General features: G+C 33.2%; 1 protein-coding gene across 1 annotated transcript in view; it reads right to left on the bottom strand.

Annotated features, from left to right (window-relative positions):
• Nucleotides 1-22,996, bottom strand: part of LOC118198584 (uncharacterized) — a 52,413-nt gene extending 29,417 nt beyond the window's left edge. Inside the window, exons 1-2 of the mRNA XM_035370295.2 lie at nucleotides 22,762-22,996; nucleotides 13,837-13,895 (exon numbers count right to left, since the gene is read on the bottom strand). Of these exons, the coding sequence (XP_035226186.2) occupies nucleotides 13,837-13,895; nucleotides 22,762-22,981 (279 nt within the window). The 5' untranslated portion in view covers nucleotides 22,982-22,996. The remainder of the gene's footprint in view (nucleotides 1-13,836; nucleotides 13,896-22,761) is intronic.
• Nucleotides 22,997-25,792: the final 2,796 nt, after the last annotated feature.

Here is a 25,792-nt window from a genome sequence, read left to right on the forward strand (position 1 = left end):
AAATATAGTGAATTTTAAAAGAGTGCATTTATTCCATTATGATTTAAGCGCTATCGATGAAGTAGATTTAATTCAATTCAATAAGTTTAAATGAAATGCAGGAAATTATATAATATTTAGTTTCCGTGCAAGGAAGTCATGTGGTGTACGCATCACATTTTTTAATTTGGGTGTTTCGTCTTTATTCTAAAAAAATAATAACATTTCTCGTCTGCCTCATTTCTAGATAAACCTATGTTCCATAGCTTACGTAATGCTAATGCCACAGCTGATTGGGAATTTGAACTCAAAATTTTGAGAACTGAAACATTTCTACCTAAAACAAAACCTTCTTCTTCTGAGCAGCTGCCAAATTGGATAAATGCGCACTTCGCTTCTTTCTCTGTTGCTGCTGGGAAGCAATTTCGCTGTGTTAGTAGTATTAAGAAATGTCGTAATAATATTATAAAAAATCTCAATAGTATTAAAAGATCGCAATAAATAAAAAATCGCATTAGTATTCAAAAATGTAAATGTTCTAGAAATAGGCATGATTGGAGTGCCAAGTGAATTGTGGCCAAATGGAATAAAAATGAATAATTACCATTACTCGACTGCCATGTTTCTTAGTCATTACGAATTTTACATTTTAAGTTTCTACACAGTCAAAATTCTTCCTTTTCCATATACTGTCTACGTGCTCAGCCATCAGTATTTTCTGCGTTTCTACGTCTTGGTGTTCCTGCAACAATACTTCTCTAAATTTGTTTTTATTATATATACTCACTCTGTTACCCAGCTCGGTGAGCTCAGTGTTTTTATTCTTGTATGTTGCCAAATTGTTAATTTTTTTCTTTAAAAATGATTGAATTATGTTGTTTATATGTTTCGGTTAAGGTTTTTATATCTTTAGTTAAATCTATATGTAATATTTTAGAATTGTCAATAATTTAAAAGTGTCACTGGACCTAAACAAGGCCGCCATTTGTTTACATTTGAAACTCATAGTAGAATAATGAATTTAGTTGGTGCTCTAGCTTCAGTGTCTTTTTGCCCAGTGGGAAAAAAAGTTAACTTTCAGTTTTGTGCACCAGGAATTTTATTTTCCTTACCGCTGACCGAATTACTATTAGTAGAAATAGCTTTAATTGTAAAGACTGCTTCTTAACTGCATTTGGTGTTTTATGTTTTCCTGTAATTTACAATTTTTAATGAAGATGCTTTGAGTTTTCATGTGTTTTTGCTTTTGCAGTGAAGTGAGAACTGAATTAATTGAATGAAAAATCTATCTCTAACGAAGTTCGAGGAAATAAATTAAGTGAAATGCAGCAAAAAATGTGTATAATTTAATAGGTAATACAAGGAAGTCATGTGATGTGCACGTCAGATTTTCATTTTTTTAGTAATCTCATAAAAGACCTTGGGTGAGGCGGGTAAATACACTCATGTCCATAAATTAAGGATAATGCAAAATCAGGCAAACGAAGAGTTAGAAGCAAAACAAACCTGACTTATTTGTAAAGCTTATTTATTAAATAAGCCCACCAGCGGCCGAGCGGTAAAGTCGCTGAACACTGGTAGTTCGGTCCGAGGTTCGAATCCCGCGAACGGGCTGGCTGCATGGGTGTTTTCGTGGTTTTCCCCATGTGTAACGTGTATACGAGCCAGTTTCCCTTAGAAAGTCCTCCACGAAAGGCATCCCTCCTCTTAGGCAGATAGCCCTAGTGTGCTTTGCCGTAATTAAATACACACACACACATACACACACACATATTTATTAAATAAAAGGTAAAGAGCAAAAAAAGATGCTATATGCTTGATACTATTAAAAAAATTAGCGATTTTTTCTCCCTGGAGCAAAATACAAAAAAAAAAAAAAAAAAAAAAAAAAAAAAAAAAAAAAAAAATGGTTAATTGTTATGAAAATTGGTATCATTGTTAATACATTGTATGTCTCCCAGACGATGCCATACAGTCCATACAACACCTAGGCATGCTGAGTATCAAATTATCGATCTAATCTTGGGGGATATTAAACCACTCAAAAAGCAATGCTCTCCGAAGTTCCGGTAGACATGTAGGAGGAGGTTGACGGGCTGCAACTCGTCGGCCAAGCATATCCCACACGTGCTCTACAGAATTCAAGTCCGGTGAGAATGCTGGCCAGTCCATACGGGTGATATCCTCCGATTGAAGGCATTCGCTTACGATGTTTGCACGGTGAGGACGGGCGTTGTCATTCATAAACACAAATTGTGCGCCCATGGCGCCCCGAAACAAACGTACATGTTGTTCCAGAATGACGTCCCGATAGATTTGGCTTGTCATGGTTCCAATTTGAACATGCAGGTCAGTTCTGGAACCCAGAATAATTCCACTCCAAACGAGCACTCATGCACCACCGTAACGGTGTCGTTCAATGATGTTTTCTTAGTGGTAACGGGTACCTGGAGCTCTCCATATGAAAGTCCGGCGAGAATCAGACTGCAAGCTAAACCTAGACTCGTCGGAAAACATCACACAAGCCCACTGTTGCGGTGTCCACAATGCATGCTCTCTACTCCAGGCTAACCGCAGGCGATAGTCAGTTGCAGTAAGTGGAACGCATCTGACAGGTCTACGAGCATATAGACCAATCTGCCCTAAGCGTCTGTACACGGTCTGCCTTGAAATTGTCGTACCAGTGGCTGAAGAGACCTGACGAGACAGGTCTAAGGTTGTGCTCCGCCTGTTTCTTTTGGCAGTAAATGCCAAATACCGGTCCTCATTCGACGTTGTAACTCTGGGGCGAACTGTGTTGTAACGTCTACTCACATTACCATCATCTTGGAATCGTTGCCAAAGCCCGGAAATGACACTCTGGGCAATTCCAAGTTCTTTTGATACTTCCAGTTGGGTACGCCCACATTCCAGACGGCCGATGATTCTACCACGTAAAACATCATCCAAATGCGTCCTTTGTGTCATAACTATTCGGTTATTGCACTGAAATGCTTATAAAGCGCCTGCGAACAATTTTACTTTTTTGCCTGTATTCCTTATATATCACTCCCTTACACTGTCGTCATTGTGACATACCATCGGTGTCATCTGGTTACTTCCTGAAATTTGCATATGATTCTTGAAGATGTGTGCAGTGTTTTTACAGGTGATATATTTATTTTAGAGTTCGATTTCCGCGTGACTTCGAATTATCCTTAATTTATGGACATGAGTGTATTTTTCGCTGAAAATTGTAAATTTCTCTAAGTATTAGTTTATTTATTTGAAGATTCACTAATCGTCCGAAATATTCTTTTGGTTTACTGACGTGCGAACCGTGCTTGATTTTAAGATGCTTTTACAATTTTAATGTTTTCATAGTCTCCATAGCCAATACGTTATTGCAAATTAAACAAGGAAGTTGTTCATTGCCATCACAGTTGTTGAAAGCAAATTCAAACTGGAGGAATGTCTCATAAAATTGTCTCTTTCACATATGAGATACCCCTCTGTGATTACAAGATCCTGCTTGAAAAGACTTCCAGCTTGGCGTCATTACTTTTGTTATTTAAGTTCAACCATTTATCTGATGAGTGATATAAGGTAAAAATATATTTTATCCTAAAATATAAATGAAATAACATTTCATATAATAATCGTTCTATTCAATACCAACTGTAGTGGAATAAAACAGTAAAATAATATAATATATTGTTATTTCGAGGTAAACAATTGTTGAGATGAAAGAGAATGAAAAGTCTGTATCGGAAAAGCATTATCACCATACTAGTCGTATTACGATTTTATAGTTTGCACGGCACACGAAATGGTAAGTATTAAATTAAAGATAATGCATGAAGGAACTAAGATTATTATTTTTTTTAAATTTAGGAATACGAATTGAATTTTCGCGACCTTAACATTCGCTTTGCAATTCCATTTGGAGTCGCAACCCACACTTTAAGAAACTCTGGTTTAGATAGAGGGCAACTCGCAAAAAGCTGCTTATCCCTGAAACGTCCACCTTCTACCAGTCCGCGACCTGATAAGTGATTTTTGATTTTATATTTGTTAGTTCACAGTGATAGAAGCCACGATAACTGGAGCCCGACATTTTAACGTATCTTTTCAGTTTCTAATTTTATGAAATTTAAGGATTAAAAAACTACATGAAATTTTATCTATGTAAAATATTTATTATGTTCGATAATGATTTGTACTCGTGCTGTTGTTCCAGTGTAAGCAACAGCTGAAAACGATATGGCGATGTGTGTCTCACATAATGGTGTGAGTTCAATATTCTACAGTAAAATGGCTCTCATACCCGTATAAACCCACTACGAAAGCAGTAGTGACTCATAACGTTAAGAACAAAACAGAAGATAGTGGACAACTGCGTACACCATGCAGTGGATATTGATGAACATGATTTCTTGGGAAAGACAAACAGCAGCAAACGTTCGTTTGCAATTAGAAGCTGTTTTGGTGAGCAAAATTATGTTCGAAGTTCCGTATTTAACTGGATTGGGAATTTCACCACAAGAAATGAAAGTGTAGTTAAACGGATAAGCATTAGTAAATGAATAATGAGGGGTATAATCAAGTGTCTAACTTTTTACTGACAAATCGAAGCATTACCATCGATAAAATACAGCTTGGAGCAGGCACTGGGAGAGGAAGTGTACACAGCAATAATGCACGAAAAAATTCGAAACTGCATAAAATTCGTGCTTAATAAGTCCCCTACAAGCTCACGCATCTGTAAAAAGACCAACATGTTATAACGGCTAATTCAGAAGTCAAACAAGTTTGTTTGACTTCTGAATTAGTATTTATTCGGAGTGTTATTGTGTCTTAATGTTATAACGGGTCAGGTATTGTTGTATTGGTTATGTAATTTTCAGTAAAATGAATGGATGTTTCTCCAGCTACTGAAGTTCAATAAGCTGCCCATAAGTAAATTCGCTGCACTCTTAGAGTATGGTCTGCTGATGTCATCCGAAAACTTCATGGAAAAGCCTACCAGATGGTATATTGGTTAAGGGAGCCTGAACTCGATACCGAATGGCCCGGGTTCGAATCTTGGAGAAGGCATGGATGTAAAATTGTCTGTTCCTTCATAGGAGGAAATAAGAAAAAAATAAAAAAAAAAAAAACTTTCTCGTAAAAAAAGAAGGTTGCGTCCATTTGGATAGGGTTTTACCTATAATATTCATGGATGCATTCGGCAATTAAAGTATATTCTTTTATGTCTTAGTTCAAATCATTATTCAACAACCCAAGTATTGTAGGAGGATTTTGAGGCTCTTGTGAAAAGTGGAAGTCCGGGATAAATGCCCTGTCTTTCTTTACGAAAATCAGGCTCTGAGGTGTGCGTCAGTTTTCTTATGAAATTCGAGAATGACTCCAAAATCTGTGCAGTAAAAATAACTTGAAAGCCAATGCAAATAATCTGTAACTGAATAGTTGATAGAATTTCAGCTTTCTTCTAGAATTTTAGGCCAATAACATGACGTATAAGATGGTAAAAAAGGTCGAAATCAAAAGCAACATTTTTATTAGCATTTAGAAAGAGAGATAGAGCAGGGGTTTTTTTTCTTAGTGAAGATCCGGTGGCATTCACCTTGCGCGCGCGTTGCAGGTCGACCCGCTGACCTCGATCCAAAGAACGACCACCTTTCCCGCCTTAGACACTTGGAAAACCCCACGCTACGAAAACAAAAAGGAAAAGGAGAAAAGATTATTTGAAAGATTTGAAGCGCTTGGCACACTTCTAGCGAGAATGTCACTTTTTCCCTCTTCGGTAATTGTTCATTTATTACCATTTTGTTTTCTTTTATATTATTATTAATTTTAAGGAATTCTCTATTATTTCATGAACTGTGCAATACTAAAAGTAGATTTCTGAATGAATACTAAGAATTACATATGAAAACGAATTCTTGTCTTTGCTTTCGAAGAAATTAGCCATTCGGGGTAAATACTACATGATCGAACTGCAAATCTTTTTTAATGAGTTTTGTGAAACATACTCGTATTTATATCTACAAGCTGTAGTTTTAATAAATTCTTTGAGTTAAACTTTGCTTCTTGTCTGCTTGCTCTGAATCCTAAATTTCTAACTAATAATTCTAACTAAATTTCCAACTAGATGTGATTTATAACTAATAATAATTTTCCTTCTGTGTTTTGAAAAGGACGAAAACAGTTATCAACTTAATTCAATGTTCGGTTGTGATTTAACTTTGTTCGGTTGTGATTTCAGAATCAATTTACATCAAAACACCATTAAAAATGCAAATTAAGCTAATTTAAAAAACAAGAATTTAAGCTTAAATAGATAGTACTGGTAGCTTCAACTAGAACTTCTGTATTAAGGTTTGGTTTATTTGATTATGGTAAAGCACTCGAGGGCTATTTGCCTAACACCATTTATGCCTTTCTAAGGCAAACAGATAGGTAACTAAGGTAAACAACACGTCGCCTAGTCCGTATAGTGGTCAGGGAAGCTGACTGCGATGCCGTAGGGCCTGGGTTCGAATCCCGGAGAAGGCTTATGGTTGTAAACTGTCCGTCCCTTCATAGAAAAGGCAATGGTGGCCCACCTTTCGAGTGCCTTCATAATAAAATCCCGCGAACGGGCTGGCTGCATGAGCGTTTTCGTGGTTTTCCCCATGTGTAACGTGTATACGAGCCAGTTTCCCTTAGAAAGTCCTCCACGAAGGCATCCCTCCCCTTAGGCAGATAGCCCTCGAGGCTTTGCCATAATCACACACACACTCACGCCTTCATAATAAAGAGACCACCACATCTGGCATTGTATAGATTAATGGACTAGGTTACATTTGTAATTATTCAAAGTCTGCCACTAAGGAAAAAAAAAAGGTAAAAAACACGTTACAAATGGGGAAAATCACAAAAGCGCCCATGCAGCTAGCCCGTTCGCTTGGAATCGAACCCAGGTCGAACTACCAGGTTTCAGTAATTTCACCGCTGGACCCCTGGTAGGCATTTATATCATTAAGATTTTTATCTGCTATAAGGCTATATAGGTAATTTTCAATTTTGACTTTACTTGTACAATCAGCTTCAGATTCATTAGGGTAACACTACAGACGGTGCTCACGGGTAGCTAGTATTGCGGTTAAAATAAGACACAGCAAAAAAGTAGTTAAAAATACGAAACGGAATGATTCATATCATAATTAACAGAAAAATACGATCGTTATTAGTCGAAAATAACAGCCCCTTCAAATATAAGACCTTCCTTAGATTTTAGAATAAACTTTAAGAAATAAATCTGTAGATGAATAATTGACGACGGCACGGTTTTGCTTAGAATTCATTGACTTTTTGTTTAGAAACAGACGAATATAAGATCTCTTTTAGAAGATTTTAGGATAAATTTAGAGAAATAAAACTATAGTCGAATATTCGATGACAGCGTAATTCTGATTTAAATTCATTTGTTTCTGATTAGCGTGAAAGATAAACTATCTAAATACAATATTTTCGACTGTTAATAGAAAGAACAATTAGGGAAAATTAATGATACATCATTTTACTTGTTTGTTTACAAATGTATCAGTAAAGTGTATGCACACTTGAACTAAAATCGGACAACTAGATGTGATTTATAATTACTGTAATTATGTAATTTATATCTACGGTAATTACCTGTGTGATTTATTTAATATTTAAATAGCGCAATTATTCTTTACATTATGATAATTAAACTTCTTTCTGTTCTTCAGCAAATTCATTTAAGAAATTATCCGTTTATGAGATTCTACCAAATTTTAAAACTAAAATCTAGGGGAAAAAAAGAAATTATTATCAATTTATCTATATTTTAAAGCAGTTTAATCTGGAGACTGCATTCATTTGGTAGCGTAGATTAAATCAGCATTATAAACAAAAAGAACTTACTGTAAATAACACAAAAACAAAGAACTTAAATTATGAGTGGCGTCGTTAGAATGAAGAAAGTAAATTACAAACGATACTAAAGGATAATATTTTCAAGAGAATATTAAATTTCACTGAATTAATTTATTCTAAACAAAAAGCACACACTATATACTATAACACAAAAATAAAGAACTTAAATTATAAGTGGCGTCGTTAGAATGAAGAAACTAAATTACAAACGATACGAAAGGATAATATTTTCAAGGAGAATTACAAATTTCACTAAATTAATTCATTCTAAACAAAAAGCACATACTATATATAACACAAAAATAAAGAACTTAAATTATAAGTGGCGTTAGAATGAAGAATCTAAATTACAAACGATACTAAAGGATAATATTTTCAAAAGAATTTCAAATTTCACTGAATTTCATTGAATTAACTCGCGTAAAAATGTCAAATAGAATGTTTGTTTTCTCCTTCGTTTCCTTTTTGTGTTGTATGCATTGATCATATATATATATATATATATAATATTTCGATATTAGTATAATGTAACTATACGTTACATTATACTGTGTATTATTATTCCTTTCATTAAATTACTTTTCGCTGTGTACAGAAACAACTCTCAAAAACGATCATGTAAAGAATGTTACGAATTTGCTGCATTATGTATATATTTTTAGAGAAATTATATGCAAATTTTAGTACCTCTAGTATATTATCACACTTCAAATGCCTCATGAAAGCCAAGCTTCGCGGGAAAAATAAGCTTACGGGGTAAAGTCCTTTAACATTAAGGTTTACCCATTTGGCAAGACATTTTTGAGCTGGCGAAGTTTTGACGATTAATTTTTGTCACCAAATTTGGCGAAAAATCAATCATTTGATGGCATTTTAGTCCGATCTCTGTGTAATTGTAACTCGTCCGATCCTTATATAACTGTAACTGTATCCGTTCTTATGCAACTTCCAGTAATTTGGAGAAATCATAGTCAATGGAAATTTCTCTGGGTTCGAGAACTATATAAGATCGTAGACAGTATAAATTTAGTTTAGTTAAGAACTAAAAGTGCTGAGAGATCACTGTGTAAGCCAACACATTTGAGGCTCTTTTTGCATTACCTTGTGGTCAACGTCCTAAGTACACTCATGTCCATAAATTAAGGATAATGCAAAATCAGGCAAAGAAAGAGTTAGAAGCAAAACAAATTTGACTTATATGTAAAGCTTCTTTATTAAACAAAAGGTAAAGTGCAAAAAAAGATGCTATATGTTTGATATCATTAAAAAAATTAGCGATTTTTTCTCCCTGGAGCAAATTATAAAAACCCTATTTATAAAAAACCAATATTACATGGTTAATATGACTGTTAATACATTGTATGTCTCCCAGACGATACAATACAGTCCGTACAACGCCTAGGCATGTAAGTATCAAATTATCGATCTGATCTTGGGGGATATTACACCACTCAAAAAGCAATGCTCTCCGAAGTTCCGGTAGACATGTAGAAGGAAGTTGACAGGCTGCAACTCGTCGGCCAAGCATATCCCACACGTGCTCTACTGGATTCAAGTCCGGTGAGAATGCTAGCTAGTCCATACGGGTGATATCCTTCGATTGAAGGCATTCGCTTACGATGTTTGCACGGTGAGGACGGGCGTTGTCATCCATAAACACAAATTGTGCGCCCATGGCGCCCCGAAACAAACGTACATGTTGTTCCAGAATGACGTCCCGATAGATTTGTCTTGTCATGGTTCCAATTTGAACATGAAGGTCAGTTCTGGAACCCAGAATAATTCCACCTCAAACGAGCACTCCTCCACCACCGTAACGGTGTCGTTCAATGATGTTTTCTTGGTGGTAACGGGTACCTGGAACTCTCCATATGAAAGTCTGACGAGAATCAGACTGCAAGCTAAACCTGGAATCGTCGGAAAACATCACACAAGCCCACTGTTGCGGTGTCCACAATGCATGCTCTCTGCTCCAGGCTAACCGCAGGCGACAGTGAGTTGCAGTAAGTGGAACGCATCTGACAAGTCTACGAGCATATAGACCAATCTGCCCTAAGCGTCTGTACTACACAGTCTGCCTTGAAATTGTCGTACCAGTGGCTGAAGAGAGCTGACGAGATAAGTCTGAGGCTGTGCTCCGCCTGTTTCTTTTGGCAGTAACTGCCAAATACCGGTCCTCATTCGGCGTTGTATCTCTGTGGCGACCTATGCTGTAACGTCTACTCACGTTACCATCATCTTGGAATCGTTGCCAAAGCCTGGAGATGACACTCTGGGCAGTTCCAAGTTCGTCTGGTACTTCCAGTTGGGTACGCCCACAATCCAGACGGCCGATAATTCTACTCGTAAAAATCATCCAAATGCGTCCTTTGTGTCATAACTATTCGGTTATTGCACTGAAATGCTTATAAAGCGCCTGCGAACAATTTTACTACTTTGCCTGTATTCCTTATATATCACTCTCTTACACTCTCGTCATTGTGACGTACCATCGGTGTCATCTGGTTACTTCCTGAAATTTGCATATGATTCTTGAAGATGTGTGTAGTGATTTTACAGGTGATATATTTATTTTAGAGTTCGATTTCCGCGTGAATCCGAATTATCCTTAATTTATGGACATGAGTGTAGTTTGAAGTAGTAACTACTGATTGCACTTACTGAGGAGTTTTTGAAAACATAAGTTTCATCAAGCTGGCTTTGGTTTTGTGTGCATTCAAACCATTATGAGCCAGTACGCACTAGCAGTATCATTTGCTGTTGCAATGCTTCTTTTATTTTACTTTTCCCTTTTTTACTTTGCTTAGACATTTCAGTTTTACGCTGATTTTTCTGATAGCAATTTTTCTGTTGTTGTGAAGTAAACGGACTTCACAACGGACTTGTTTAGAATGCTTAATTATAATATTCCTTTTTCCGACAGGGCCCATCTAATTCATAACACAGTTAACCCTCTGGCATTTAATAGTTGTTACCTGTAGTTACATTGACGCAGGGACAAGGTTTTTTTAGTCTCTTATTTGATATTTGTTTTGTAAGTATTTGATTGCTATTGCACTATTAGCTCGAAAGAACGGAATTTTAAGTTTACGTTAAAAACCTTATATTTGTAATTTCGAATCGACATTTTAATTGGCTTTACAATTGTTGTTGTCGCATTGTATTATTTGGTTCTGAGTTAGAAACGGGATTATAATTCATTCGCCAAGCTATGGCCTGTTAACTAGTGTTGAGATGAAATATAATTAGGATTTAAACTTATAAAAATAATATATATAGAGAGAGAAAGTTGAAAAGAGGTAAAATAGCTAATAAGCGGTACTCTTGTACTATCATTCCGTGAATTATTACCCCACTATATGGATTATCCCTTTCTATTTTGGATGCAGTCATATACGATGATAACAAGCAAGCGGCATCATGAAGCTGTTTTGGAAAGTATAAGTTCTCATTGTCTGTTGTCCATCGTTACGTACGTTAGCGAACAAATTCTTTTCACGTTTACATCAGACAATGGATTCATTAAAACGAACAGATAAGCTATAGGTACTACAGAATCGTTTGATGTCTATCGCCGCAAATCACACTGACTTCTGTTTAATGATTTATTTTGAGAGTAATGAAAAAAATGGGACCCCGCCGATGTCCATGCTCGGCATTCATTACTAAAAATGGCAGCAGGAGACGTATGATAAATAAAAGCACATTTCGAGTTTCTTTTATCCAAGTATGCTTCCTCAATTGGAGCTTGTTTAATTAGTTGTAATATTTGTCCTTTGTTTAATGCTCGTTTCAAACAAAAACAATTATACAAAAATCTTTTATATTACGCCCAAAGGGATGTTATTTTAACATTTTGTGTATTACTATTATTTATTAAATATCATGTTCTTCGCACTTATAACCATAAAATTCAGTTCAACAGCAATATCACAAAACAATTTAAAAAGAGCACATCTTTAGATTTTCCGATGCACACAGTCTCGAGGGCTGGAGATAAAAATGTTTTTTTTTTTTTTTTTTTCCTTTTTTTCAATCAAAAACTTATAACTGCTTTACAAAATATGAAACAGGTAATAAAACAGAATTCCAAATTCCAAATTTGGGCTTCCAGATATCCATATTCGGGTGGAGACATACGTTATTCAAAATTTGATGGCTCTAAGTACCGTTGTTTTATCACAATGAGAGAAACATACATACAGTTATGCAGATTCTTCATTATTTAATTTCTTTAAATATAACACAAAGCGATAATATTTGGTGGCAACAATGTGAAAAATGAAACCCCGTTTATAGTGAACCGCCACAAAATGTCAAAACGAAATTAATAGCCTATCTGGGCTAACGCCCTTTAGGCTAAAAAAAGCTAAATGCATTTGGGGAAATCGATGTTGCTTTTATAAATTTATAGTGATTATATTTTGCGATTGGACCAGAAACATAATTTCAAATTACAGCCAAATAAGAGTCGAATTACTGATTATTAAGACTGAAATTGTTCTAAATTTTTAAACGTATTACTGAACAGAAAACATGAAGAATCAACGATGTTTTCACCGGATTCGAAAACCGGACTTCTCGATTGCTAGCTAGATGTGCTTCCAATTACACTCCGAAGACACACGGTGAGAAGGAAGAAATTTCCTTACATGGTTGGTTATTCGGATACAGCGAAGCACACAAGAGCTATCTGCTAAGGAAATTGATATTTCATTGAAAATTTCTAAGGGATTTCGTATTTATTTTACACGTAAGAAAAGTCGCTAAAAATCATCCATATACCAACCTCATTCGCCTGGGTTCGAATCCGAGATGAACCATCAGTATTCAGTGATTTTAAACGCTCAGGGTAAGGTGGGGTTTTTGAAACTGAAGTAGACTTGCACATCTCTTACATATTAAGAAGCAATTGTTTCTGCAAAATTTTCTTCAGTTATTACAAAGGAAGCTATTCTTAGAAAAATAATTTAAATTTTGCCCACTTTATTAATTCTGTGCATTGAATTAATAAATTCTTTCACTAAATTCTCACTAAATTCTTTCACTAAAGTCTAGTATATAAGCAGTACAATCTTGTCCCATTATCCACTGTTTCGATACATGAGATTTAGCAGAAACAAAGGAAAAAAGGAGAAAATATAAATAAGAAGCTTTAGTTAGAAATATCCAAATATCACTTTTAAAAATAAGTTCACGGAGTTTCAAATTGAATTGCTGTGTATTGCACTGAAAATTTGTTTTATTTTGTTTTACGGGTCCTCGTATTATTGTAACGTGTTTGTACTGTTATTAAGTTTAAAATTAGCCTAATAAATTTTGCGATTTTAATTTCTATTTAATTTTGCGAGTGATCAAATTTTTTTAATAGTAAACGTTTTGATAAATTTTCATTAGCAAAGACTAAGGCATTGATTTCAAACCAAATTTTACAATATTATTGCTATCTATATTTTATATTTTAGTTGGAAATATTTTAAAAAATATTCAAGAATTTAATCTTTCGATTAATAAGATTATTCAAGAATAAGATAATTCAAGAATTTAATTATTAAAGACAACAGAACCAAATAAATTCTACAGAATTATATATGCCTCATCGTTGCCTAGTTTAATGTTGTTAATTGCGGTTAAACTTTTTGTTTTTACTTAATTTAACTGTTTTTTTTTCTTTCAAAGAAATTATGATCAGTGAAACGTTTTTGAAAGATAGAATTTCATTTCTTTCTCTGTCTATTGAGATAACTAACCTAATAGATATAGTATTTCTTATGCCTGGAAAGATTTTGCCATAGTTGAAATGAATTGGTAACGAATGCGTGATTTCTTTTTACCGTTAACAGATCACTTTTAGTTTTTTATATTGTCCTGTAACGAAAATGCTGCTATAACGGATCGGTTTTTTAACTCCACAAAGAAAAGATTATTACTTACCTTAACATTTACACTGTTTACATCCGGCGTATCCGATGCGATGGCCCATACTGACATTCCTGAAAACAAATGAGACAAATTCCATTTTAAAAACACGAAGTTTTGCAGAAATTCAAATCAACAAATGCATTTCTAAAATTTGTTTCATTTTGTAAATGTAGAAAATGAAAAGCTATATATTAAATATTACTATCCGCTTACGCAGCTAAGCCTAAAATAGTTATCCTAAAAGCGAAAAACATACCTAATAAGTTCGGCTAGTGAAATTTCAGGCTTCTGCCAGTAATCAATAATAATACAAAAGAAGAACTGCTTTTTTTTTTTTTTTTTTTTTTTTTTTTTTTTGTAAATCGCATAATTTGTTGATTAATAATTGACAGATTAAATCTAAAAGTTAAATATCTTACGTTTCACGTGGAAGATAAGAATATTTTATAGCCAAGTTTTTTGATTGAATTTGAAATTTAAATGTCTGAAACTTTGCCGAATGGCAAGACATCTCTATTAAATCGTTTAATACGACGAAGATAAAAAAAAATTATTTCGAGCAGTGTCACACGTCTTTTAAATCGCTGAGTTTATTAATAAAAACTTCATGAAATTCAAACAAAATTTGAAAAAATAAAAAAAATTCAAAATTCAAAATTCGGACTACAAGGTGCGCATGCTCGGGTGAAGAATAATTTCTGTTCCAAATTAGATTTGTGTAAGTGCCGACTTCTTTTTTCGTAATGCGAGAAATATACAGATTCTTCATTATTTATACATATAGATTTTTCGCTATTTATACATACAGATTCTTCATTATTTATACGTACAGATTCCTCATTATTTAGTACTAGAGATAAAGATGACATGTTTAACTTTACTGTAAAATTCTAAATTAATTGGATGATATCATGACACAGAGAAGTTGTGTAATCTCAAATATCAATAACCTTCTAAATGGCAAGCATTTTAGTGCTATTATACTATTATACTCTTTTCTAAAAATGACTTTTAAGAATAATTTGGAAGTGAATCAGGTTTTTGAAGTGAAATTTTCTCAACACTAACATTAAATAAATGTTTAGTTTATAGAAGGTACTGAAAAAAGCTATTGTGTGTTTTATTTCCTTAAATATTGATCCTACTCACGTATTACCAGCTACAACGGTTTGAGTAGATTATTTCCCTCGAAACTTCAAACTTTTGCTTTCATTCTCAAATCTAGCCCAGCCAGCTCATCATCTTAATCTAATTTACCTGCGATAAGCATTTAAGGAGCATTTTAGTTTATTTAAAATTCTGATTTATGTAAAATGACTTACATAAATCTGGAATACATATATTTATTTTTTAATACTTTAATAAATTTTAAATTTTTTGGAAGCATTTCATGATTGCCATATTCCGAGACCAGAACTATAAATTCTTAAATACGACAGACAAATAAATGAAAACGAAAAAGCTTATTGCAAGCCTTGAGTTGCATTCCGAAAATCCAAATATTAATCAATACACTGCAGTTTAGTACGTTAGACTAGGAAAGAAGAAAAATAAACTATGCACCACTAACACCATGCAAGCCCGCACGGGAAAATGCTATAATCGACTTTGTTAATATATCTCTGTAAAGACCATTAGATATATTGGGTTGTAAAACATGAAAAATTATTTGTATTCTTGCTGAAACTCGAACTACAGACCTTCCATTTGCTAGCTGGATTTACTAACCACTTACGCCGCAGTACGCAAGGGGAAATGCGATAATTCCTTGACCCTCTAATAGTTCAGTCTCTAAGATGCTCCAATACCAATTTTATTAAGGATAGCTGGGAGTTATTTAAAGTCAAAATGCTTATCTTACGTCTATTCTACATAAAAAGCTAAAGTGAATCAGTTTTAATACATACAGCAAGATGCCTAAGATACATACATATTTTACCATTTTGCAAACTTTAAAAAATTTGTCAACTTCCTGGAATTTTCGGAAGGCGTACAGTATATGGGTTTGAAGGAAAGCGAAGCAAAAAGTGATGATTCGAACAATGGACAATAAGATCCGTTTTTTTTCCCTGCTGTTCGATTTTCGTCTATGATTGGGTTTCAGGGAACAATTAAATGCGGAGGAAGTAAGCAATATGCCTGCAACCCCGCAGTGGGGGCAGAACAATAACTAAACGGAAGCGGATCCTGCAAACTTGACTTCCACCCTAGTGATATTTTCCTCTTAGAAGCACGTCTTTCCTGGGCATCGTCATGTTATCTACATCTGACCTCTATTAAAAGAGGAAGATTCAAAATCCGACCCCAAAAAAATTATTCTATTCTGTGTTTTTAAACATCTGGAACATTACAAAACTAGAACTTATGCTGTGGAACTAGTGGAAACCTTTTGTTGAATGTGAGTTATGAGCACGGAGCACAAATTTTTTCAATAAATATTGTCTTCTTATAGTTTAGAAATGACAATAAGCTAATATTTTTACGGAAATTGTTTTTTAGACTGTGTTTTAGAATTAAATTTGAAATTTTTAAAAATGTTTGGAGTTCATTTCTTTTCTTTATAGGACAACACGCACCAAACAATTTTCTCTAGGAAAATGTGTACATGAATTTGATATTTCTAATGACTTTAGTTTATTTTAATCGTGATAAAGTTTTATAAACATAATAAATATACTTTTTAAATAAATTAGTTTAATACAGAAAGGACGCAGTAGAATCACACTCTTTAAAAACTTTTTATTGATAATACTTGCTTTCGAAGCAAGAACATTGATACTAGAGATAAAAATACATTTAATTTAATAGTGGCCAATAAGTAACGTTAGCCCATATATCTTTCTATAGAAAATTCACTGGCGCGTTTTGTTCTCTAAGAAAATGATCTCACAATTCTGCATTTCTATCGCAGTTAAAGAAAGGTAAATTTTTCATATAGTAACAACAAAAGTAAGTATTATATAGTTTCATATATATAGTTTCATATAGTAATCTTCTTTTCCTTTTACACCTCGGTTTTTATCTAATCTATCTGATGATCAAAGGAAATATATGCATGCCTAAGAACTTCGGCTGGAAACCCGTATAAACATGGATTTTGTAACCGTTGTGCTTATATCAAGTTGAGTAATGGATGAAAATATCACACTTGATAGTTTTGATTAAAACTGAATGAATCTGTATAAACATCGTACTGCCGTTACCACTATCCAGGGTCCAGCAATGAATGCACACTTTTCCACTACTCTGACTGATTCATAGACCAGCAGTAGTATAGAAATAATAAATAAGTAATAGTTCTTCCCCGTCAGGGTGAAAACAAATCAACTATTTTTACGGCAATACTGCAAAGAGGCTACGAAATACAGTAGTGTGTTAAGTTTAAGGCTATAAAACACAGTACAGCCTATGAAATACAGTAATGCACTAGCAATGCAAGCAGTATATAAAATACAAGGCTAATAAAATTATTCCTGATGATAAACAGACATGTGTTCTTGCTTTCTTCAGTAACCATATTTAATTATGATTTTCTTTCGAGCAGTGTACTTAATTTATTTTTTTATTTATAATTATCTCTTTTACTAGTGTATTTTGATTATTATCGTTTTATTTATAATTCTGAAATTTGCATTTATTATAACATACAATTCCTTTAACTGCTGTATTTTCGTAGTATGTACTGCATCCTTGATTTTCAAAGACGAATTATTTAGTTCAGCTTTTATCGAATGGATTTCACTTGCTTTGTTAACTTCGTAATGATTATTATGTTCAATAATTCGTATGCCTTTAATGTAATGATATTGTTCAATGTTAGTTTTCTGTCTTAAGTTCGTGACATATGTAGACAAACCTTAGTTAGAAAAATTTCTTTTGTTTGTTGTATATAACACATGCAATATTTTTCTTGCCATAATTTTGAAACATATTACATACCTGTATCCAGTGAAGATTCTTCCGTTTATGCAAAAATTATTGTAGCTCAAGCGTAATATTTATTCCTGTTATTATTTTGTAACAGAAGCAGTATAACGGTAACCACTAGATGCTTTCTATTGGATTATTTAGTTGCAATAAAGCACTCGAGGGCTTCTGACTAAAGGGAGTGTTGTCTTCTTGGAGGACGTTCTAATAGAAACTCGCTCGTATACACGTTACACATGGGAAAAACCACGAAAACGCTCCTGCAGCAAGTCCACTCGCCTGAATTCGAACCCAGGTCCGAACTACCAGTGTTCAATGATTTTTACCGCTGGGCCGCTGTTGGGCTTTATAGGCAACAGAATTCCTTTTGCTTGAGAAGAAATATCGTACATTCATTTCATGTAATAGGTTTTTCAATAATACTTCAGTTGGTGTTCGTCAGAGGAGCTGATATATTAATTAAAAGAAGAGATGCACAAAGTTTTCCGTTCAGAATTAATATAGGAATCTTATGGTTATATTCTTTTAAAATGGACTTTTAGTGCTTTTTAGGTAAGCAAGCAAAATTTCATTCAAATTCAGATGCAATGCATTTTTTATAATATTTCCGTAGTGCTTTAAATAGTGTATTTAGAGTATTCGCTTTATGAATTAATACATGCATATAATAATTTGAAACTTATACTCGTGATCTTACCTCATTATCATACTTACTTACCTCATTATCATTTATATTTCACATGTTATCTATTCATAGATTGAAAGAACACTATAAACCGTTATAAACGCTTAATCCAAATACCTCAGCTATGTGACAAGTTACTTGGCAATGATACTCAGCTAATAAAGAGCGAATACCTGCTATTCTTAAATACGTAAGACTTTGTTAACAAAAGTCAGTAATAATTATTTGGTAGGTCAGTCACCGATTTGTCAAGTATTTATCTAGATAAAACCTTCTATCTCATATATATCTTGCTCATCCTGACCTCACTGTTCACTCAACTGTTCCAAAAGCCTCTTCACTTCTAAAACTTCGGTTTTAATTGCGAAGGTTTGTTTGTAGATCTATTTTGGTATTGTTCTTCAAACAAAGAAAAACATCGGTCTTTGAAAGTTCTCTTGGTCAATGAAAGTTTCATTTATAAAAGTCTTTTGTGATTGGAAAGGCGAAAGGAATAAATTCACACAAAAGACTTCGAGAAAGTTCACAGCACTCTCTCATCACTTTTTTTTTTCGAAGCGAGAAAGCACTTTAAGTTCTTCTTTCCAAGATTGATGTTTATTTTTCTATCTCATGCTTCACTTCTTACTTTTATGAAATGGCAACAAGACTCATACTTTATACCCTTCCACATGTTGCATGTTATAAAAACAGATCTGAATGAAATATATATTGAGCAAAATAAAACTTTAGAAATATGTATACCGCTTCTTGGTTTGTAAGGAATAGCACACTTCATATCGATCTAAAAGTCGAAAATTTTATTTCCGGATCTGCTCACAGTTTTTGCTACAATATTAAATATCATCAAATCTCTATAAATTTCAACTCAGAATCAGGAATCACGATCATGAAAAATATACGTACTCAACACTATTTGCACTATTAGTATCATATAAAGTGGGCACTTAAAGGGTCTATTACAAGGGATAAATTAGTCAGGAAAATAAGTCATTATTTCTTTACGGTTATCCCACTGTTAGTGATTATGCTTGATTGTCGCTACTGTGCAAAGGAAAAGATGGAGCTACTTCCTGATTTTTAAAATATCATATGTTTATGTATAGACTAACATTGAGTTTTCTTACTGATGCCGCCCAGACGAGAAAGTGGTTAGTGAATCTGACTGCCCTACCGAAGCCTCGGGTTCAAATCCCGGAAAAGGCAGGGATATAAATTGGCTGTCCCTTTATAGGAGGTTACGGTTACCATAATATAGTGATCACAAATTCTGGCCTTAGTGGTGGCGAAAACCTGAAATGGCTAGTGCCATCCGTAAAATTTCTTTAAGATTTTTCATAACTTTTTATTATTGTAAAATGGTAACAAAATCCTAGGATGAAAAATCAACGCAAACAAAATAGTTTAAAAAGTTATAGCCATACAGTCTCAGCCATACTGAATTGGTCTACATAAAATGTTCTTACTAGCCACCAAATTTTAATGAGTTTTCAAAAAATTATTAATTTAACATCTATAATACACCCTTCTACATACGTAGAATGTAATAATAGAACCAGTGTGCAATAAGTTAATGAAAGTTTTATTAACTGATGGCTTCATTAGTTAATAAAAATTCAGTCCTTTTGATAATTTTTTTAAGTAAAGCTTTCCGATCCAAATCTTTCACTAATTGCATCAAGCATCGATATTTTCAGAAATAATATCAATTTAAAGATTTTAAGTGCTTATGGAATGTAAATACTCCAACATTTGAAAACTGCTAATACCTCCAACATAATAATTCAGCAATACGTTTTCCAAATTATTATTAGTTGAACGTTAAATTTATTTAAATATCTTAACTACACGCGGTGGCCCGCTTTCTTAAACGTATAATATAACGTACATCTTGAGTTTATTTTGAAAAAAAAGGGCCTGTGGTTCGTTCTTTAAAAATTCGTAATATTTTTTAAAGTATGCTTAGATTGCGTGGTAAAACGTGCTCTCTGTAATGTATTTCTTACTACTCAGTACAGAGTTAAATCACCAAAATTTAATAAAAAAAGCTTAATTGTAATTCATAATCTAAAACAGAAAAATTTTTTAAGGTGTCTCATAAACCTTCCATTTTCATATGCTCAGTTGTTAGTCCAGAGTCAAAATTTAACGCAGATCTAACAACTTTGCCATCGTGTGACATGCATAGTTGCTTTCATAAATATATTTTTATTACTTACATCCATAGCTCATGAGTATGAAAAAAATTCTTCTGCTTAAATCTCGAGGATAAAAACATGTAAATTCAGTGTAAAACTTTTGTAAATGCAATAAAAAAACGAAAAATCAATTTAGTAAATAATTAAAGAACTCAGACGACATTTAAAGCTTAAAAAATCGGTTTAAAAAAATCTGAAAAATTTCAGATTTTAAATGACGTTTAAAAGGGCGTTTTTTTAACATTTTATGTGTTATCTTTATTTATTAAATACCATGTTCTTCGCACTTAAAACATAAAATTGAGATCGCAAATAATTTTAAAATGAGCATATCTTTAGAATTTTCGATACACAGTTTCGCACGCTGGAGACAAAAAGTTTTTTTTCTCTACAATGTTGCCATTGCTCGCTTTGAAATCTTTCAGTTTCTTAATAAAAAATTCGTTAAAGTTTTACAAAATATGAAATCGACAATAAAACAAATTCCAAATTTCAAATTTGGTCTTCCAGATGCCCATATTCGGGTGGAGACGTACGTTATTCAAAATTTGATGGCTCTAGGTACCGTTGTTTTATTACAATGCGAGAAACATACATACATACATTTATACAGATTCTTCGTTATTTAATTTCTTTAAATATAATACAGGCCGATAATATTTGGTGGCAACAATTTGAAAAGGGTAATATAACGCTTGTATTGAATCAACGCAAAATGACAAAACGAAATTAATAGTCCTTCTGGGCAAATTGTAAAAAAAGAAGAAGAAGAAAACGAAAACAGTTTGAAACAAAAACTACAGGAAACTATTCTGTATAATTATATTATATTATATATATATGAAATAATGGAATGGAAAATATTCTGTATATATGAAAGGTTACAGACAAAATAATTCCCGGTAATCCAAGCTTATGTGTAAACAAACATTAAAAAGACATGTGACAGTCCTCGGTTTGTGCATAACAAAATTCACCTGTTTATAAATATGTGTTGCCTTTCAATAATTTCATTCAAAATGTATAAAAAAGGATATCTTATAATATTAATTCAAATAATTCGACGGTAATGTCATAAAATCATAATGATGGTGATTTTTTATTGAGAAAATTTTAAACAGTTTTATCTTAAAAAAAGTTTTTCTCATGTATCTTTCTGGACATTTCAAAAACTTTTCAAGGTACCTTAAAAAAGGTTACGTTGTAGTATCATCATGCTATTTTAAGTAATTTGAACTAAAAATTCCGTATTTTATTGATATGTTTGTATGAGATAATTATGTATCAAACCGTAATTAAAATAATTTAAATAGGGTACTTATTTCACACACAAAAAGTTTTACATAAAAAATAAAATTTAAAGTGTATGAAATGCTTAATATTTTTTTAGCTATTTCTACTCTGGAACGTCCCTTTGCTTAAAGAAACGAAAACATTTTGGAAAACATTCTGTTACTTGTCTGCACGTAGTCTCGTATAGTTTAACCAAATATGAGCCCTCCTCCAAAAAAAACACTCATGACTGAACAATTGTATTTAGTACTGTTTATTACATTTATAAGTACTCAAAAATATATAATTAAAAGAGAGATTCTTAGTAAATAAACAAAAATATTGAATCTGTTTAGCAAAAATTTAAAATATTGTGTAGGACTTTTGGGGTTTAATGAAATTTATGTGCAATGATTCTTATGTTTTTAATATCTTCTAAACTATGTAGAATATTTTTACTATCTTTTATTTCTAGAAGAATGTAGAAATGTTCCAACTGAAACATAATTCTTTTTTTTTTTTTTTTTTTTTTTTTTGAAAAAACAGTTTTTTTAAGATTTCTTAAACTTTTCTTTCTTTAATGTCTTAAACTAACTTGATTTTTATTCATAAACATAATGTTTTAAATCGGGAAGAAAAGTTTAAAATAATATTCTTTGCCTCATTTAAGAATTGTATACTCCCTTAAAAAATAAACGAGACAAAGCAATCATCATCACTAATCAGCTGTGAAAGTGAGGTAAGACTAAATTTTATAAAACTTATGAAATATTCAATAATCCCTGATCATACTTATTCTTGAAAATGGAAAAAATTAAAACTTCAAGTTTAAGAAAAATATTCATATATACTCACCCAGAGTGACCAATAATAGTGACACCAGAATCGCCGTCGTCGTCTCCATACTTCTGCTGCTGAGGGTGGTCGTTCCAGAAGTGGTGGTTTCGATAGGAGTGAACTTCTTTCGTGACCGGCTCGTAATAGGGCCTGCTCGTCTTTTAATCCAGAAACATCCCTCGGCAGGTGCAACGACTCCTCGTAGAGCCTTCGGGGCCTGTTCCACATCCGAAGACATAATCTGTGTCAAGTTTGGCGCCTGTAAAACACACGGGAGACGTTGCAGAGAAAAGTGGTGCAAATGGACCAAAAAATTGCTTCCTGTTGGTCACTAACGGTTCTCTTCAGTGGCACAGGATCTGAGGAAACTTGTATTTTCTAACAATGACGTGTAATTTTTCACTAATCTTTTTTAATTGGTATTTTTTTTTTCATACGTAAACGGTCATATGATTTGTAACCAAAAAGAACACTCCGAATAACTAAATGTGAAGACAACTAATAATAAATTATATGGTATTTTCTCCCTATTTTTTTGGCATATATTCGTCGTCTAATTGGAAGCATACTCGACACGTATTCGAGAGGTCCAATGTTGGAGTCCCGGCGGCGATGTTTTTCACGTCTTCTGCTTCAAAGAAAAACAAAACAAACCCTAATGATTTTACAAAGTTACATTAAAAACTTCGTCTGGCTTTTAAATGTACCGAGAAAATGCCTACATTTAAAAACTGCACAAGCATTACATTTAAAAACTGCACAAAATTTTAATCTGCAGATCTTTAGGGTAGCAATTAATACTTCCGAAGATAAGTATGAGACAATTTCTAAGTGAATTGCTCTTGTAGCAAGGCATACAAATACTGCAACATACATTTTTTGAAAATATCCCTTTCTTTGATTTTTTGATTTTATAAGAAACGTGCCACAAAAATCGAGTCCACACTTGTTAAAAGTTGACTCAACTGACACTCGGTCAGCAGGCAGATCACCCATTATCTGATCTATTGGTACAGGTCTGTGCTTGAAACACTACGCATTCATGTACTATTTTTCTAGCAAGATTCCTGCCGCTGATGGGCTAAAATGTTTAACAACTTTATCCAAAAAAAAAAAAAAAAAAAAAAAAAAAAAGACAAATTTCAATAAAAATGTATTACATATAAAATAATTACAATGAAATACGCAATATCCCTTAATACAAATATTAATTACTCTAATAAACAAATTAACCAAATTCCCGTTGTCTTCTCTCGACAAACATCCAGTATCCAAAAGAAACATTAAGTTTAAAAACTGCACAGAATTATCGCCCTCATTTTTCCAAGTGGCAACAGTGCTGATTTTGAACAGTCAGCAGTTCAGTATACAATTGAATGAAAAACTGGTGCCAAAACTCCATTTTTAAAAGAATGAAACTATTTAAAATGATGAGATTTCATCAAGATAAAAAGAGAAAATAAAAAAATGATTCGAATTTTGAAAAAATCACTTCGATGTGCACTGGCTCTTGTCTAGATGCACTTATGTACTAAATTTCGTAGCCCTGGGATTGCCTAGTCGGCTAGGACCGTTTTATTGTTTTCTAGTGTTCCAAAATAACGCCCTTCAGAATGAGGTTTGAATCTTGGTAGTAGGATATAAGGATATAAGGCTCCCGCCTTCTTAGCGTGCCTTCGTAGTGTTGTGGTCTGCACGTTGTTAAACAGCTGATAATTAGGTGTTTTATAATTTTTAAAACTTTATAACCCTTAATTAAATCGCTGAGTGGCGGACAAACTAACTAAAAATCAAAATAAATCAGATTCATCATATATCATAAGGACAATCGTATAGTGGTAATGGGTTAGTACAATAGGGCGTGTTGTGAAGCCCACTAGGGAAAAACAATAATCCAAATTCAATAAAAGCTCTTTGTTTCTTAAAAAGCCTCTCGGCTCAAACAAATGGAGTAACATGACAACCCCCCCTCCAAAAAAAATAAATACACAAGATAAATAAATGCACTAAAATTATAAGACAAACATATTTATTAATTTCTAGAATAATATTACATTCCTAAACCACATATTTAACTATGAAAGGTAACATATAATGTCACACTGAACTCAGCTTACAATAATTAAGAAACCTCAAGATGAAAAATAACACTCATTCTCATTCCAAAATTAACATATTCATAATAATTTGTAAGTTACTAATTTTGACATTCAATAGCTCACTAAATTAAGCTGGTAAACAAATCTTTAAACCTTCATTTACAAACTTTAAATAACTGGTACAGTCAAAAGTCGTTAATCCGGACACCCATAATCCGGAATGATCTATAATCCGGACCTCAGAGCTACAAACTTTCTGCGCATGCGTCAAATGCATTGACGCATACGTACGTAATACGTTTACGCATGCGCGTTTAATGTATAACGGACGGTATAAGCTAAGCTAAAATTATCTAATTATCTATTTCAGTTAATGTTGCAGATTGCGTTGTTCCTTAATCTTCGAATTGGATCCGGCTTATTATTTTTTGCAGACTGTTAGAGCAATTTTATAAAAGTAAGTTGGAACTTTCGATTATGTCAAATAGAATTTCCGATGCTGGAGCTGCAAAAGGATCTACAAAGGGAAAGCATGTTTCGATGTCCATCAAACAAAAAGTGAAATTGCTGCAAAAAATGGATAAAGGCTCCTTTGTTTCTCTAACCATTCCGAAATCTGTTTATCAATTTCACGCTGCTCTGCGCGGGGGGGGGGAACGTCGCAGAGCGCAATGAACTAGAAGTTGATCTGTCAGCATTATCCTTATCTTCAGGGCAGATGTTTTTATTACATTCGGCTTATAATTCCTTACTAAATGCAGTATTTCATCTCGATGTACTCTGTCTTTGATATGATTAAAATCAAATTTTCCGTTATTATAAATATCACGAATGCAAATCAAATAGTTTTCTGGTCGTAATTTTCTAATTTCGACTATGCGTAATGTATGCTTTACGCATGCGCGCGTTGAAAGAAATGTTTAATAAAGTAAACAAATAAATATTAAGTT

The sequence above is a fragment of the Stegodyphus dumicola genome, chromosome 7, assembly GCF_044657685.1.
Source record: "Stegodyphus dumicola isolate Sdum_Otavi_A_Nest chromosome 7, ASM4465768v1".
Lineage (NCBI taxonomy): Eukaryota > Metazoa > Arthropoda > Arachnida > Araneae > Eresidae > Stegodyphus > Stegodyphus dumicola.